Source organism: Canis lupus, chromosome 1 (genome assembly GCF_011100685.1).
Source record: "Canis lupus familiaris isolate Mischka breed German Shepherd chromosome 1, alternate assembly UU_Cfam_GSD_1.0, whole genome shotgun sequence".
In the NCBI taxonomy this organism is placed as follows: Eukaryota; Metazoa; Chordata; class Mammalia; order Carnivora; family Canidae; genus Canis; species Canis lupus.
In genome coordinates this window covers 11,880,291-11,894,586 of record NC_049222.1, presented here as the reverse complement: position 1 = coordinate 11,894,586, position 14,296 = coordinate 11,880,291, and the positions used below count along the sequence as shown (strand labels likewise).

At 39.3% G+C, this 14,296-nt stretch overlaps 1 protein-coding gene across 2 annotated transcripts in view; it reads left to right on the top strand.

Moving 5' to 3' along the window:
* The first annotated feature begins 245 nt into the window (after nucleotides 1–245).
* The window catches only part of CDH7 (cadherin 7), a 125,489-nt gene continuing 111,438 nt past the window's right edge, over nucleotides 246–14,296 (top strand). The window contains exons 1-2 of one of the 2 annotated variants that reach the window (XM_038525835.1): nucleotides 246–312; nucleotides 11,389–11,795. In XM_038525835.1, coding sequence (XP_038381763.1) covers nucleotides 11,586–11,795 — 210 coding nt within the window. In that variant the 5' untranslated portion in view covers nucleotides 246–312; nucleotides 11,389–11,585. Of the gene's footprint in view, nucleotides 313–727; nucleotides 866–11,388; nucleotides 11,796–14,296 lie in introns of those variants that run through there. The other variant, XM_038525834.1, reaches the window with a different exon arrangement.

Genomic DNA, 14,296 nt, shown 5'->3' with positions numbered 1-14,296 from the left:
GCCCCGCGCCCGCCCGCCCTCGCGCCCTCCGTCCGGACGCGCGCCCCCGCTCGCTCGGGACCCGGCGCCTGAGCCGCGCGGGCGAGCCGGCCGGGCCCTCGGAGCGGGCGGAGGCGGCGGAGGCGGCGGAGGCGGCGGGCGGCGGCGGGGCCCGGGGCGCCCGCGGCCCGCGGCGAGGCCGTGCCTGGGGCGCGGAGCCCTCCCGGCCGGGCCGCCCGGGGCCTGAGCGCGCGCCCTCTCGGACGCCGAGGCCGGGTCGCGGGTCGCGGGCCGCGGGCGCCGGACGCCGCCGGGAGCGCAGCGAGGCCCCAGGTGAGCGCGCCCGGCCTCGGGAGCCGCGGGCGGGCGGGCGGGCGGGGGCTGCGCGCGGAGTTTGCCGGGGCGTCCCCAAGTTCCCGCCGCGGGGCCGGACAGACGGACGCGCGCGCCGGGTCGGGGGAGCGGGTCCCGGGCTGCGCGGGGGCAGGACCCCGCCCGCACCGCCCGGTCCGAGCCCGCGAGGGGGCTGCGCCTGCGGCTCCTGCACCTGTCGGGAAGGTGCGGCTCCCCGAGGGGCTTCGCTCCCCGCCCCCCCCGCCCCCCCCCCCCCCCCGCCCCCCGCAGTTGGTCTCGCGCCGCCGCGGTGCGTCCGGCTCGGCGCCCGCCCCCTCCGCCTGGCTTGCACCTGCCCCGGGCGGGTTCGCGTCGGGGAAGGGCGCCCGGTTCGGTTCCCGCGAGTGCGAGGGGGACGCGTCCGGGGCACCTGCTACGCGGCGGCTCGCGGTGTGCAGCCTCCGGGCGTGGATTCCCGAGGAAGGACCTGCTGCCGAATTGCCCTCGCGTTGTAGACCCTTAAACCCTCCGGATCTCTTAGCCGTGAGTTCGGGTGAGTAAAGATCGGCGGGGACTTGCCCCAGCGGAGGGCACTGGGGCCCCCGTGAAGACATCGTCGAGGACCGGGCGTCTCGAGGCTTTGGGGATCTGCAAACGGAACCGTGAATATGCTTAAAACGCTTTTTTTTTTTTTTAATGTTGCCGGGGATTATCTTCTGTTTATTAGATCATCGGAGTGAAATATCTCTAAGTAGGACTCGTCCTCCCTAATTCCTATAAGCAGACAGGTGTTCGGGTCATTTTCCATATTGAAGTAGATCAGCAGAACTTTATGGGAGAAAAATAGAAAAATGTGAGTGTACGGCCGGTACTAAGTGACAAGTATACATTAAAAAAAAAATCAGGCTCATATTTTAAAAGAGTTTAGGGACAGTAGCACCCCCCCCCTTTTTTTTTTAAAAGGAAAGTTCGCATTGATACACGGCCAGCAACATCTAAATAGTTTTAAGTGTCTTTATAAAGACAGGTCAGTTGTGGGTAGGGGGGTGCTAAGGAAAGAAGTGATTACATTGGAAGCTTTCAGTAACTCACCAGATATTACTTTCCCCCCCCCAAAAAATAGCTAGACTTTCTGTTTACCCAAGCTCTTGTTACTAGATGAAAAAGGAAAATACATTAAGAGTCCTTTTCTCCGTTTGGGGGGCTATCTGAAATAGTATGAATGAAAATGCAGAAGAATTGAGGCAAGTAGTGAAAGTGACAACTTTGTGAAGTCTGGCTTCTATGTTAGTGTTCAGTATGGGGTGGAGTGGCTGGAACAATTAGGTAGCATTCCGTGTTAATAGTCTTATCTGGTAAAGTCTGGATAGAACAATAAAATAATAATCAGTAGTGCGGACCATCACCCTGCTAGAAGCTATTAGGGTTTGCAGCTTTAATAAAAGGGCATTGTGAGCTTACAACGTGAGATACTATTGTGATTAAGGGCTGCAGTAGGTCATTAGAATTGTGTTAACAATCAGCTGACAGACTCACAACTCTTAAGTCTTTGTATATAATAGCAGAGAGTTTTTCCCTCTTTTTCTAATAGAAGGGTAATTGTTAAGCATCTGTATTACTGCAGTTTACCCTTGAATTGACTCTAGTTTTTAGTGTCCAATGAAAAGGAGAGGGTGGGAAGCATACTGAGTTTTGGCTACCGTTCAGCCTTCCTAGATCTAAAAATCAACCCACTGTGTCTCCTCAGGCGTGATTTCTTTGCCGGTCTACCCATCATCCAGCCTTTTAGTTGTTTTGATGGCAAAGCAGTTATAAACTTCTCAGAAGGTATACTGATATGAGGAAGTGAATACATCTTTGTATAGAGTCAAATACTTTCTTGTCAAATCTTTTAGAAATCTTTTATGAAGTACTAAGCACATAAATTGCTCAGTGTTGTGAATATTTATGCTTGAGGGATCTTAACCTTCCTTGATTTTATAAAGGCTTTGGATTTATTGTGTTAGTGGTTTGTAGCATATCAGCATATCGCGGTTCTCTCTCACACATTTTTTTTTTTTTTTAACTTGGCTGGAAGTCTTCAAAGCCTTAGTTTAAAACGGGAGTTTCAGAAACTTCTAAAATAACGCACATTAGCGTCTTTGCAAAGGGATTGTGATGGAAGCTTTTCTCCTTGGCATGAAGGAATCAGTTGCTTCTAAATGGGGTGCAAAGGGGAGCTGAGGACAAGGAAAAAAAGACATGTGATCAGAGTCCTGTGTGTGACCATCTCCTCAGCCTCTGACAAGCAGAGCAGATCTAGCTGTAACCAGCAATACTCGAGTGCCTCCTCTGGGGATTTGCTGGTTTTGCAGAAAGCTACCCCTGCAAACATTTCCCCCTTGCCGTTCTGCAAGATTCCTCACTGACAAAATTATCAGTGCAAATGACTATGCAGACATCTGTCCATATATTCATCTCAGATTATACTCTAGATTGTCATTCTGCTTGGAATTTCTTTTAGGTTCTTCTGCAGAATGTCTATTGAAACATAATTCCTTTTATTGAAGTCACATGAATCATACCAAGCTCAATGTAAAAGTGAAGGTAAATTAAAAATTAAAATTGACATAGCGGAGATATGTTGCAGAAGTACAAAGGTAAACCACCTCACATATTATTTTACTGTTATAATTGTACATACGTATGTATAGTACATGTATTATTTATAATACTATGTACGATACTGTGCAAATGGCTCAGATGGTTGTGGTTTGTCATTTTTGTTTTTAATTCACACCGGCTTCTTCTCATTAAGTATCAACTCTTGCTCCCCTTTCTTTTTCATTCCTTTTACTCGTGACAGAAGTTATTTGTGCTTAGTTGAAATTGGCTCTGTAATCCACGTAGAGAAGTTCTCCATTCCATGTCTGATAGCCAGATGCACACTACAGGCTGTGTGATTCATTTCCAGGGCCCCTGCCTGAATATTTAGGCCAGTTAACGGTAGGAGGTTGTGGTCTGTGGTTGTAATGTTATCTGGCCCGGGGAGCTAATGGATTTGATCACAGTTTCTTTACGTGAGAAGTCACACATCCGCAGAGGGTCCCCAGCCTCACTAATTAAAATGTAAAAAATTATGCCTTTTAACTAAAAGAGAAGAGGGCTGTTCGATCAGTATTAACATTACTGAAGCTACTACTAAACTTTCAATGGTATGTGGATAAAAGAGGTTAAATGGTAGTGTGTTTCATAGTAGAAGCTAAAGATGGCAATATTAAATCTAGAATGATTATAAGAAGTTAGGAGCAGACAGTCCTTTACAAATACAGGATTTGTAGCAACAACCACCACCACCACATAACCATACCTATACATCCTTATATCCTAGGATATTTCTTGAATTGGTGCCCTGTTTCTAAAACAATGAGCTATGGATTACATTCAGTGGAAATAGTTACTATTTATTAACTATTAACTATTACTATTTATTAATACTATTAAATATTACTATTTATTTTTAATTTTTTGCAGAGAGAGGTGATTTTAAAGCTGGATCCTCCTCTCAGTGCTTTTTGTGTGACATATAAATTACAATCGTAAACCACGGACCCCTTTACCCCCATCCTGACTGGGTGCTCCTGACCCCTTCTGGATAGGAATCCTGATGATCTACATGGAGAATTCAAACTCATGGTCATATAGAAATTTGAATAGGATTAAATTTACTTTCCTCGGCATTTGGAGAATATGATACATTCCAAAAATGATAGATTGAAATAAAGATCTTTAGTGTCCGAGTGAGAAATGTTTAACAGACATTTTAAGTTTTCTGTTGTAACCAGTCATGCCCAGGGCCATCCATAACTTGCTGTGTGACCTTGGGCATTTCACTGGAATTCTGTAGATTTGGGTTTTCTTAGCAAAGGAAGACTAGACTGCCTTACCTTGGGGTTTTCTAATGTCTGCTACAGTTCTGTGTTCCCACCACTCAAGGAATCTTCAAACATCAGGAGCAGCGGGTTTAGGGACTTCTTTACATTTCTTTTTGTTGTTGTTTTTTCTTTTTTCCAACATGAGCCCTCAGAAGTACCAAGTGATTACCTTCTTCAGCACTGACGTGACATTCTGTCCCATAAACTTTATCCTTAAAAGCTCTGCTCGTATGTGGTGGTTGGAAAAAAAAGAAAAAAAACAGTGTGGCCGCAGCTCTTGAAATACTCTTTGTCCTGGATTACTTTCTTTCTATTTGTGGAGTTATGACATCTGTTCATTCATGAATGGGAGATTAGAATACCTTTTCTCTCTTTTGCATTCCCCAGATGTATTAAGTGGTTCTACTTTAAAAATAAGTAAAAGTAACAATGGGTAGGTATTATCCTTGTTACAAAGCAGACTACTCTAACTTTGTGTACAGAGATAAATCACAGTGAGGACCTGAGTGGTGACAGGTGGCTGCTGTCCTGGGGAAAACAAGGACAAATGAAAGTCTTTAAAAAAAGGCATTGGATGAATCAGGAGGAGTCTTTTTGTTGAACTTAAATAATGCTATTAAATACTCAAGGAATATTTTTAAAAGGCATCCTTTGTCAGACTGTACAAAAGAACTAATATATAGAAGGTTGTTTTAGAGCCATGGTAATATTGTCATCGTGCCCTCTAACCACTGCTGTGAAATGGTATCATTTCCACTTTTGAACATGTATATTGTTCTCCTTTCATAAGGATCCATTAAAAATATGTTTCTTGTCAAAATGTAGTTCAACTTTAAAGCAGTCTTGGAAATGGCAGTTTCTTCCCAAAAGGCCAACAGCAAGAGTTTTGTTTGTTTGTTTTGTTTTTTTACTGTTACAACTGTGATTTTTTTTTTTTGTACTTTTATGTTTTATAGGTTAGTGAGCAAAACATCTTAGGGAATATCAGTTAGATTTAGAGATGTTTGGCCCTCATCCATTATGGATTTTTCAATTCTCATTGATTATATTCTGTCAAATATACTGGCTCCTCAAATGTCATTCTTACAATTGTTTTTCTAGAAAATGCAAATAACTGAATGTATTTTGGGGATATCATGTTCCACATTATTGTGAATTATACCTGTTTTTTAACGAGAGGCACAACTTCTTCAAATCTTTCAATTACCACTAGACAATAAACCATGTGTTAGTGTGGTATACATAAAGTATATTTCAAAACAGTCTCAGACCTGCATCTGATGCAACTCCAGACACAGAGAGCATAAGCATTTGTCCCTTGCCTGTCATTTAGAGAAACTGTGTTGAGAGTCTTTACCTGAGACAAGCCATCGGTTACTTATACTGGACTGCAAAGAATATATTCCACTTTAACTTTGCCACAAGATCTAAAATAGCAATATATTTCCTTTTAACATAATTGATCATCATATTTTATAGCTCAAGTTATTTCTAGAAGGCATTTAAAGAAGCAGTTTAGCATATATAAATTATTGGATAATTAGGCATGTGTTTAAAACTACTCATGGTTCTATATTAATGGAACTGGCTGAGTATGATACATTTCATGCTCCTGGTCATGTGCTTAGCATGTTGCTTTTAATTTAAATGGAACAGGCTCTACAACATTTATGCTCATACTGGTTAGCAGTTGACATGCTGATGCATAAAAAAATATTTTTTTGTTACTAAGGGATTTTTAGCCATTGTTTTTAGGTATGATCAAAACACTGTATTAAGAGTATGGTAGTCACTTGATCTGATTTTTAAAAGTGGTTTCACAGAGATGTGAAGTGGAGCAGAAAATCAAGAAAATTTTATAATAATGAATTTGTTGGGGTAAAATAATATCAGCTATTAAGGTTAAATGAATAATAGACTCTACTTGGAAATAATTCTTTGCCACTTAGCTGAACAAAAATAATTGGAACAAAAAAGTAGCATGGTAAAGTGATCTCAGGTCACATAAATGATGTTGATTTAGTAAATACTGTTTGATTTTCACCACCACCCGTTTCCTTTCCATTTTAAATTTCTTTTTTGAGGATTCATTCTGTATCCTCTTGATTAAGGTGTGTTGTGATCATGGTATTAGTTGTGGTTTTCATTTATCTTTAGTCTGGCAAAAAAAAAGGTTAAAAAATACAAGTTTTATTTTTTGATAGGGATTGCATTAAATGTGTAGATTGCTAGGGCAGTATAGACATTTTAATAATATCTGTTCTAATGCATGAGCTTGGAATATTTTTCCATTTCTTTTCGTCATCTTCAATTTCTTTCATCAGTGTTTTATAGTTTTCAGAATATAGGTCTTTCACTTCTTTGGTTAGTTTTATTTCAACTTGCTGATGGTTTTTGGTTCAGTTGTAAATGGGATTGATTCCTTACAAGTATTAACATTAAAATATCAGAGAACAATTTAAATCTTACTCAGATATATAATGTATATATCTTTAATTTTAGGTTATTAACCCAGTAGCAGTTGGTTATTAGCCCACTGTCTTTCAGACATCTGGTTGGCCACTATTCAGTTTTCTCCTCAGATAGAACCTATTGCTGTTTTTCTCCTCAAAGCTATAATGCTACACATTTGTAACTGTCTGGAAGTTGACATAGATCTGTAGAAGTTACCTAACCTGTGTACCAACACATCACATCATTGCTCTGCAGTGTCTTTTTTTTCTGAGCCAGCAACAGTGAACAGGTCAGTTCTCCAGACCTCCAGTGGGTCGCACTCTTCAGCTTTCCCACAGAGGATGCAATGACACATGACGCTGCTTGGATGCAGGGGTCTCTGCTTATTTCTGATGTGACTTTCCCCTTATTAATGCCTGCATGTAAAACTCAAGAGGCAGAAGGAAGGGAGAAGATAAACAGTATGGGAGCCTAGCAGGGAAGGTTGCAGGGCTTGGCTTCGGGGCACAGATGTGAGAGTCAGTATTTAACCCATTGTGAAAAAAAATGACATGTGTGATGGGTTGTGCTCAAATTCATTTATATGCAAAAAAAGTTGCTGTGCTGCCTTTATATGTGTGGATATTTGTGGGAAGATAGAAAGCCTACTTGCGTAGGAAATCTCAAGTTCCAAGTTCACATTTTGATTACTTCCTCTTTGAAGACCACAAATAACTAAAGGTTTTTTGTAATGCTTCAGGGCCCTTCATTTCTTTTATGATGCCTCAGTGTAGGTCAGGATGAGTTGGGTTGAACTGTTGTACTGGCCTTTACCTTGAAAACCAGATATTATGAAGGAAAGCATGGATTTGGGGAAGCCTGATGAAGGAGCACCTGCCCTGGGACTTTGCCCCTGCCATATCAGGTGTTCATTCCTGGCACAGTCAGTCACTGTCACAACTGTTGTTGAACACATATAAAAATCCCCTACGCCAATCACCGTCATTCACATGTGAGTTTTTGATTTTCTAAGAGCATTCTACAAAGGGTATAATACAATCTTTTATTTGCTACATAAAAGATAATTTTATCCTCCAATAATGTACACGAAGTCAGTTAAAGTATCCTTGTGCACTCTTAACCAGAACTTCAGGAAAGGCAAGGAAAATTTGACTCAAAAGCCTGGCAGGTACTTCAAATACTGCAGAGAAATATGATGGATTTTTTTTTCAAAGTGATTGTGACCCATAAACATGGAAGAGCTACCAAGGAATTTGTATAGGGGCTTACATGATTCATTTACCATATTAAAAAAAAAGTAATAAGCATAATGAAAGGAAACATTCTATAAATGTGTACCAAGAGTCAATTGTGTGTCTGCTTCTGTTCTAGATACTATGATACAAAGGGTGGACATTTCTGTCCATCAAGGTATATATTGATAATAGGTCTTTTAAAACCCTTGATTTAAATAGGAAAGTACAGAACTCTCTGGTTTCTTTCACAAATATTAACTCAGTGACTATAAAGTGACCCATTGCATGTTCTGTGTCTCACAATTTTTATATGTTCTGGCTGGTTTGATAACTTCACAATCTTGTGTGGAAGAGAAATGATCTTCAAGAGGCAAGAGTAATTTAAACGTCTCATGTTAATATTCATGCTAAATTTCATAAATGTGAAAAATGCTTCTTTTACATTCCTGTGACTTTCTTAAATCTCTCTACCCTTTAATTATTAACAATGTGCACCTTTTCACAGCTTAAAAAAGCCAACAAAACCAATTGTATATAATTGTCAAAAGCAGACAAGTTACATCTGTAAAAAAAAATAAGATTTTATAACTTAGCTCATCTCCCTCATTTTGCAAATGTGGAAAACAAAATCCCAGAACGATCCAAGGTCATACAGCAAATGGAGGAAGTTTTAGAGCAAACACCTCAGTGATCCTATTCCTGGTCCAGATTATTTTTCTTTTTCTTATTAGTAAACATTTTGAGTGAACTCAGATCTCTCCAATTCTGATGCCAGTCTTTGACTTAAAAAAATCACAAGAGGACATGCCTTTAGGAAAGAAAGTATTACATTTTTTTAAAGTAATTTGCTGCCATTGTTTATATTCATCTAGAATTTTGGGTTCATGATCCATATAGTTCTCTGGCACTGAGACTAGAGCTATCTAGAATGTTTTCATTCATTGCAAGAGTTGTCTAAGACATTTTCCTATAAATGACGTTAAAATGAGAACATCACAAACTTTCACATCACTAGTATCAAACTAAAAAATATAATATTCCCAACAGCTTTTTTTTTTTAATTAGGGCTTTTAGTTGTGTCAGGCACCATCCTTAATTTTTCCTGATTTGCTTATTTAATCCTACAAAGTAGAAGCAATTACCATCTTTATTTTGTATGTTAGAGGTTTAAGGCTTCATCTCTGGAATTATTCTTAGAATGTAAATCATGTGTCCAAGAATGCATGGCTAAGGACAGAGTCAGCATTTGAATCTTTATCTGATGCAGGTGCTTACAGTTTTTTTTCAGTGTATACTTTTGATAACTTCCCAAATTTTGAATTCCAGAAGTTCATTTGCTACTTAGTGTCTTAAAAGTTGGATGCATTTCATCATGTAACAATGTTATCAAGTCCACTGGAACCATAAAGTAGCTTAAGTAATATAATTTAACTATATCACATTTAAGAGAATCATCTTCAGGACCAAAGTATTTATCTCCTTGTTCTTATGAGAAAACACATTCTCTCGTGAGGAAGTAGAGCAGTGGAACTGAAATGCTCTTCGGCTACAGGTCTCACCTGCTAGACAGTCCTGTCACCACGACTCTAAGCCATCCATCTCCATCCACCAGAACTTGGTTTGCCACTGGTGTGAAGGGAACTTCATGATCTTGGCCCTCTGCATGCTAACAGCCATTCCTACAAAGGTCATCCACTGTGAGTTCTTGGCCATGATTCCTGGCTCATCATAGACTAGTCCATCCCAGTCTCTGTTTCCCAGTCTAAGCACCTACTTACCTTCTTTAACTACAGATAACCTGTCTTCTCAGATGGGTTAGCTGAGACCTCCCTGCAATGAACTTGCAACTAATGCAGGGGGACCTACATTGAAATACAAAGATATGACCCCAAGTTACTTCTTGTTTATAATTCTAAGTCTTAGAATAACTAAGCCTTCCAGAGTGCTATCTAAATGGACCAAATTCATTTTAGATGCTTAGATGAGAGGTTTAGATTTTAGCAGAAGGTGTTCATTGCACAGACAGCAGTAATATGCTCCAATAATAGTTTACTATTTTGGTGGTTCTCAGCATACATCAATTAGCTGTACATTGGATTCTTCTGGAATGCCCTTTAGAATTTCAGAACTTGATAGGGATATTTTTAACACGAATATGTTCATTTGAATAGAGCTCAAAGTCAATGCAACCCATTTCTTAATGGTCATTTTAACATATAGAATATGTTTCATTTTTCTTCTATTAGATAAGGCATTTTCCATAAGCAACTTTACTGTCAGAAATCATCTCATGAGTAACAGACACTCTTGTTATAGGACAGACAGGTAGAAGATGGGAAAGCTGATAATATAGAGACTGTATTTTCTACTTTGATAAGAAACTGTCTTTTGATTTCATATCCTTTGAACTGTTTTTTTCCTCCTCTCTCTCTCAAAAAATGCAAATGTTAACCCTCACCTTAATTATCGAATTGTTGATTTATTTGTAGGTAGTCAAGTGAATTTATAAACCAAAGTACAGCCTGGTGACTTAAGCAAGCCTTTTGCCATATTCCCATTCCTCTGTGTTTTGGGGTATGTTGGGAAGTTTGTCTTGTAACTGATTTTGTATCTCTTACATAATCAAGAATTCTGTATCTGAAATAAGTAGACTTTAGAATAAAAGTTGTTTTGCTTTTGTGCTTCTATTGAAGCATTCTGGATGCACGCTCACTGCGAACCAGTCTTATAAATACAGTGGGGTTTTCTTACCTCTCTAATGATCTGTTCAAGTCCATAAATATTTAGGGAAGAAGGCCCTACTATGCACAAGCCATGCTGTAAGACGTTCAATAAATATTTGTGCTATAACGTAACTGAACATGCTGCACAGCAGACATGACAATAGGTTTGAAGGGTGGAAAATGGAAACTACTGAGCTTGGCAGCTGATCACAATCAAATCAGAACACATCAAAACAGCTGGTGTTCTGTGACTCAGAATCAATCAACCAGTTTTGAATCACCTCATACTTCTTTATTTCTCTTTACAGTTTCACAGAAGAGATTTAAACCAGCATATGTCCTTCCCATTTGTTTAAATCCCTGCTTTGAGTTGCTTTGCTTTCATATTCTAATACCAATGAATGAGACTGACTGTAATATAAAAGAAAAAAAATAAAAGCTAGCATTAAAACGATTTTTAAAATGATGTTCCATTTGTATTAAGTAAACCCTATGTTCAAATAAAATGCCTAGAAGAAACACAAAATTTTAAGATTGTGTTAGGGAATGAGGATAATTCTGCATCAGTGGCATTTATGGGATTTATAAATGGGGCAACAGTTACTGTAAATGTGTAAGTTTCTAATTAATATTTTAATGATTATGCAAATAATGGCATCTTGGGAAAATCAATAGTAAGTTAGTAAATGAAAGTTAAAAGTTATTATGTGTTTTGGTTTCTGACACTGGCTCTTCTTTTTGTTCTGCTAGGTACCTATTACACCATTCTTTGGCGAAGGTTATTCAGCAGTGGTGACCCCTTGCAATCGAACACTCTACAAATTATTATCTCTGGACTCCCAGCTGACACCCTGCCGGAGGCAAGAGCTACTAAGCCAACTGGAACTGTGCCTTTTCTCTTGTCAAGGTTTTTTTCTTACACAGGAAAAAGAAAGAAAAAAAAAAAGATGAAGTTGGGCAAAGTGGAGTTCTGCCATTTTTTGCAGCTAATAGCGCTTTTCCTGTGTTTCTCTGGGATGAGTCAAGCAGAGCTCTCCAGGTCCAGATCAAAGCCCTATTTCCAATCAGGGAGGTCCCGGACCAAGCGCAGCTGGGTGTGGAATCAGTTCTTTGTGCTGGAGGAATACATGGGTTCAGACCCTCTCTATGTAGGAAAGGTAGGGCATTTGGCCTTTCAAAGTCACAAATGATGATTGTGAATGTCTGTGGTTGGATGGAGAGCTGCTATTTTTGCTTTGGGGATGGAAAGCATAAACTGTTACTCCGATGAAATAGACCATGAAGGTTTTGGCATTAGCCACTCTGAAATTAGAGTCCAGATTGTTATCCAGATGTTGAATCCATAACTTAGGGAGTGATGCTCCACTCTAGAAACAGAGGAGGAGTCTACAGATACAAGTTTATCATGATTGTGGCCTACTAATAAAACTTTTATTTCCACAATTAGAACAAGGTTATTCACTAATAAATGAAGAGTAGTAGGTGTGTATAACGCAGTTAATTCTTTTAAGCTTCTTTTTTGCGGGGGAGGGGAGAGTACTGTATAAATGATATACATACTAACTTCATGCTTATATATATCCTTTTTTGATACTTGCAGTTTTTAAACTGCAAAGTGAAATTATTGAGCCTGTTGTCCATCAATTATGAGCGGTTCTAACCCACTTTTCTAAGCGGTGGTCTTGTTTTGATGGATCTGTTGTTTTGTTTTTTAGATCTTCCTTTAAGTTAAAAAAAAAAATGAATGGGAACAGAAGTCAGTTTCTAATTGATATCAGACCACAAGTGGCCAGTTTGTGGCGCATGTTTGGTAGCCTAGGGGTAGCCAAATCGGGATTTTTTTTTTTTCACAGCTTCTTTCTGTCTAAATATTTGGGCAGGGGCTTTCCAGTCAAGTGCTTTCTGAACTGAAGGGCCCTTCAAGAGAGCATGTCCCTACCATCCTCATATCTTTAGAGACTGTTTCCAGTCTCTAATCTACTGGCAGGTTTGATTATGGTCATTTATTAGTAAAGATTTCCTGAATTTCTCAGTTTGGTGCTGAGTGCTGGTAAAGAGTTTCTAAGTAGTGCGTGCCGGCAGGATATCTATACATCTGCACTTCTGCTCTTCACTTTGCCAGTTTTATGCGTCTATTCCTGATAAAAATGAAGGACAGCAAACTGATGAATTTATCCATGAGTGAAATTTTCAACTTTGAATGACTGAGGAAGAATGTTTGCTATTTAAACCATGGGTCATTGTTTCATTTGAACACATCTTAAGTAAGTGAAAAATCTGTTTTTGTTGATGGGTATCTACATGAGTCAAGGTAAACTTTATTATTATTTTCCTTTGATGCTTCTATATTTTACAAATACTGACTGATACTGTATTATAAACAAAGAGGACTTGAACAAGTTAAGAGTTTCTGGGGATGTGGGTTAGGATTTTTTTGTGGCCCAGTGGTAGCATTTTTGTGCCTTAAGAGAGGACACGTAAGTACACAGGTACACAAGGAGTTTTTTCATATATGTTTTATGGCCATTCTTCCTTTATCAGTAGTACCATCTCTCTCTCAATCTGTCTCATTCATTTCCTTGTAAACAAAGTGAGAACGATAATCATCATGCAGTGTTATTGACGGAATTTGGCCCTTAATTTCATTCATTTCAATGCGTATTTAACAGATTCATCAAACTTTTTTCAGCAGATAGGTATGTAATATTCAGCTAACTCATAAAGAATCAGTAGTTATGAGGTGAAATCACACTTTTATGGGAATGTAAAGTTTTCTAAAGGCAACTGAAATATTCCCATTAATTTAGTCATAAATGGAGTTGCTGCAATGAGGTTGACATTTCAAAGTGAGCGTCATTTAAAATTTTAAAAACTGGGATGTCTGGGTGGCTCTGTGGTTGAGCATCTGCCTTTGGCTCGGGGCGTGATCCTGGGACCCTGAGATCAAGTTCCACACAGAGCTCCCCATGGGGAGCCTGCTTCTTCCTCTGCCTATGTCTCTGCCTCTCTCTCTGTGTGTTTCTCATGAATAAATAAATAAAATCTTTAAAAATTTTAAAATACCCTTATTTTTAATTTTAAAAATGTTGTATCATAATTGAAAACACTTCTATCAAAATAATCCCTGTAAGGCCATTTAGAATAACAAAAATACATACCCCTAGGTGACTTAAATTCCAAATGCATGTGAAGCTACTAGGCAATGCTATTGTTATTTTTCTAAGAGAAATTGTGTGGTCTCTTGATTAGTAAAAGAGATGTTCTGTGCTTCCCTTTCAATTAATCAGAAACTGTTGCTTGGTAGATTTTATGTGACAGGAAACAAGTTTGTGTTTATCCTTTGCAGGCTGTATATTGGGAGTTCAGTACTGCCACTCACAGTAAAAGAATGTCCAGGATGATAAGTCGGTTAAAAAGTAAAACAAACGAAACAACAAAGCCTTGATTGACGAAAACAGACAAGTCCAGGAAAAAGCCAGTAAAGTAATTTGAGATGGAGAGGGAATTTATAGACAAGACACAGAAGCCTTCAAAAAAACAATTTACATTTGCTTGGAAGGAGGTAGTGAGAACTTGAATACTTCAGATTGTATATGTGAGATGATGAAATGATTCTCCTTAGGTTGGCAGTCTCAGTAAACAGTTATTATAATGATTT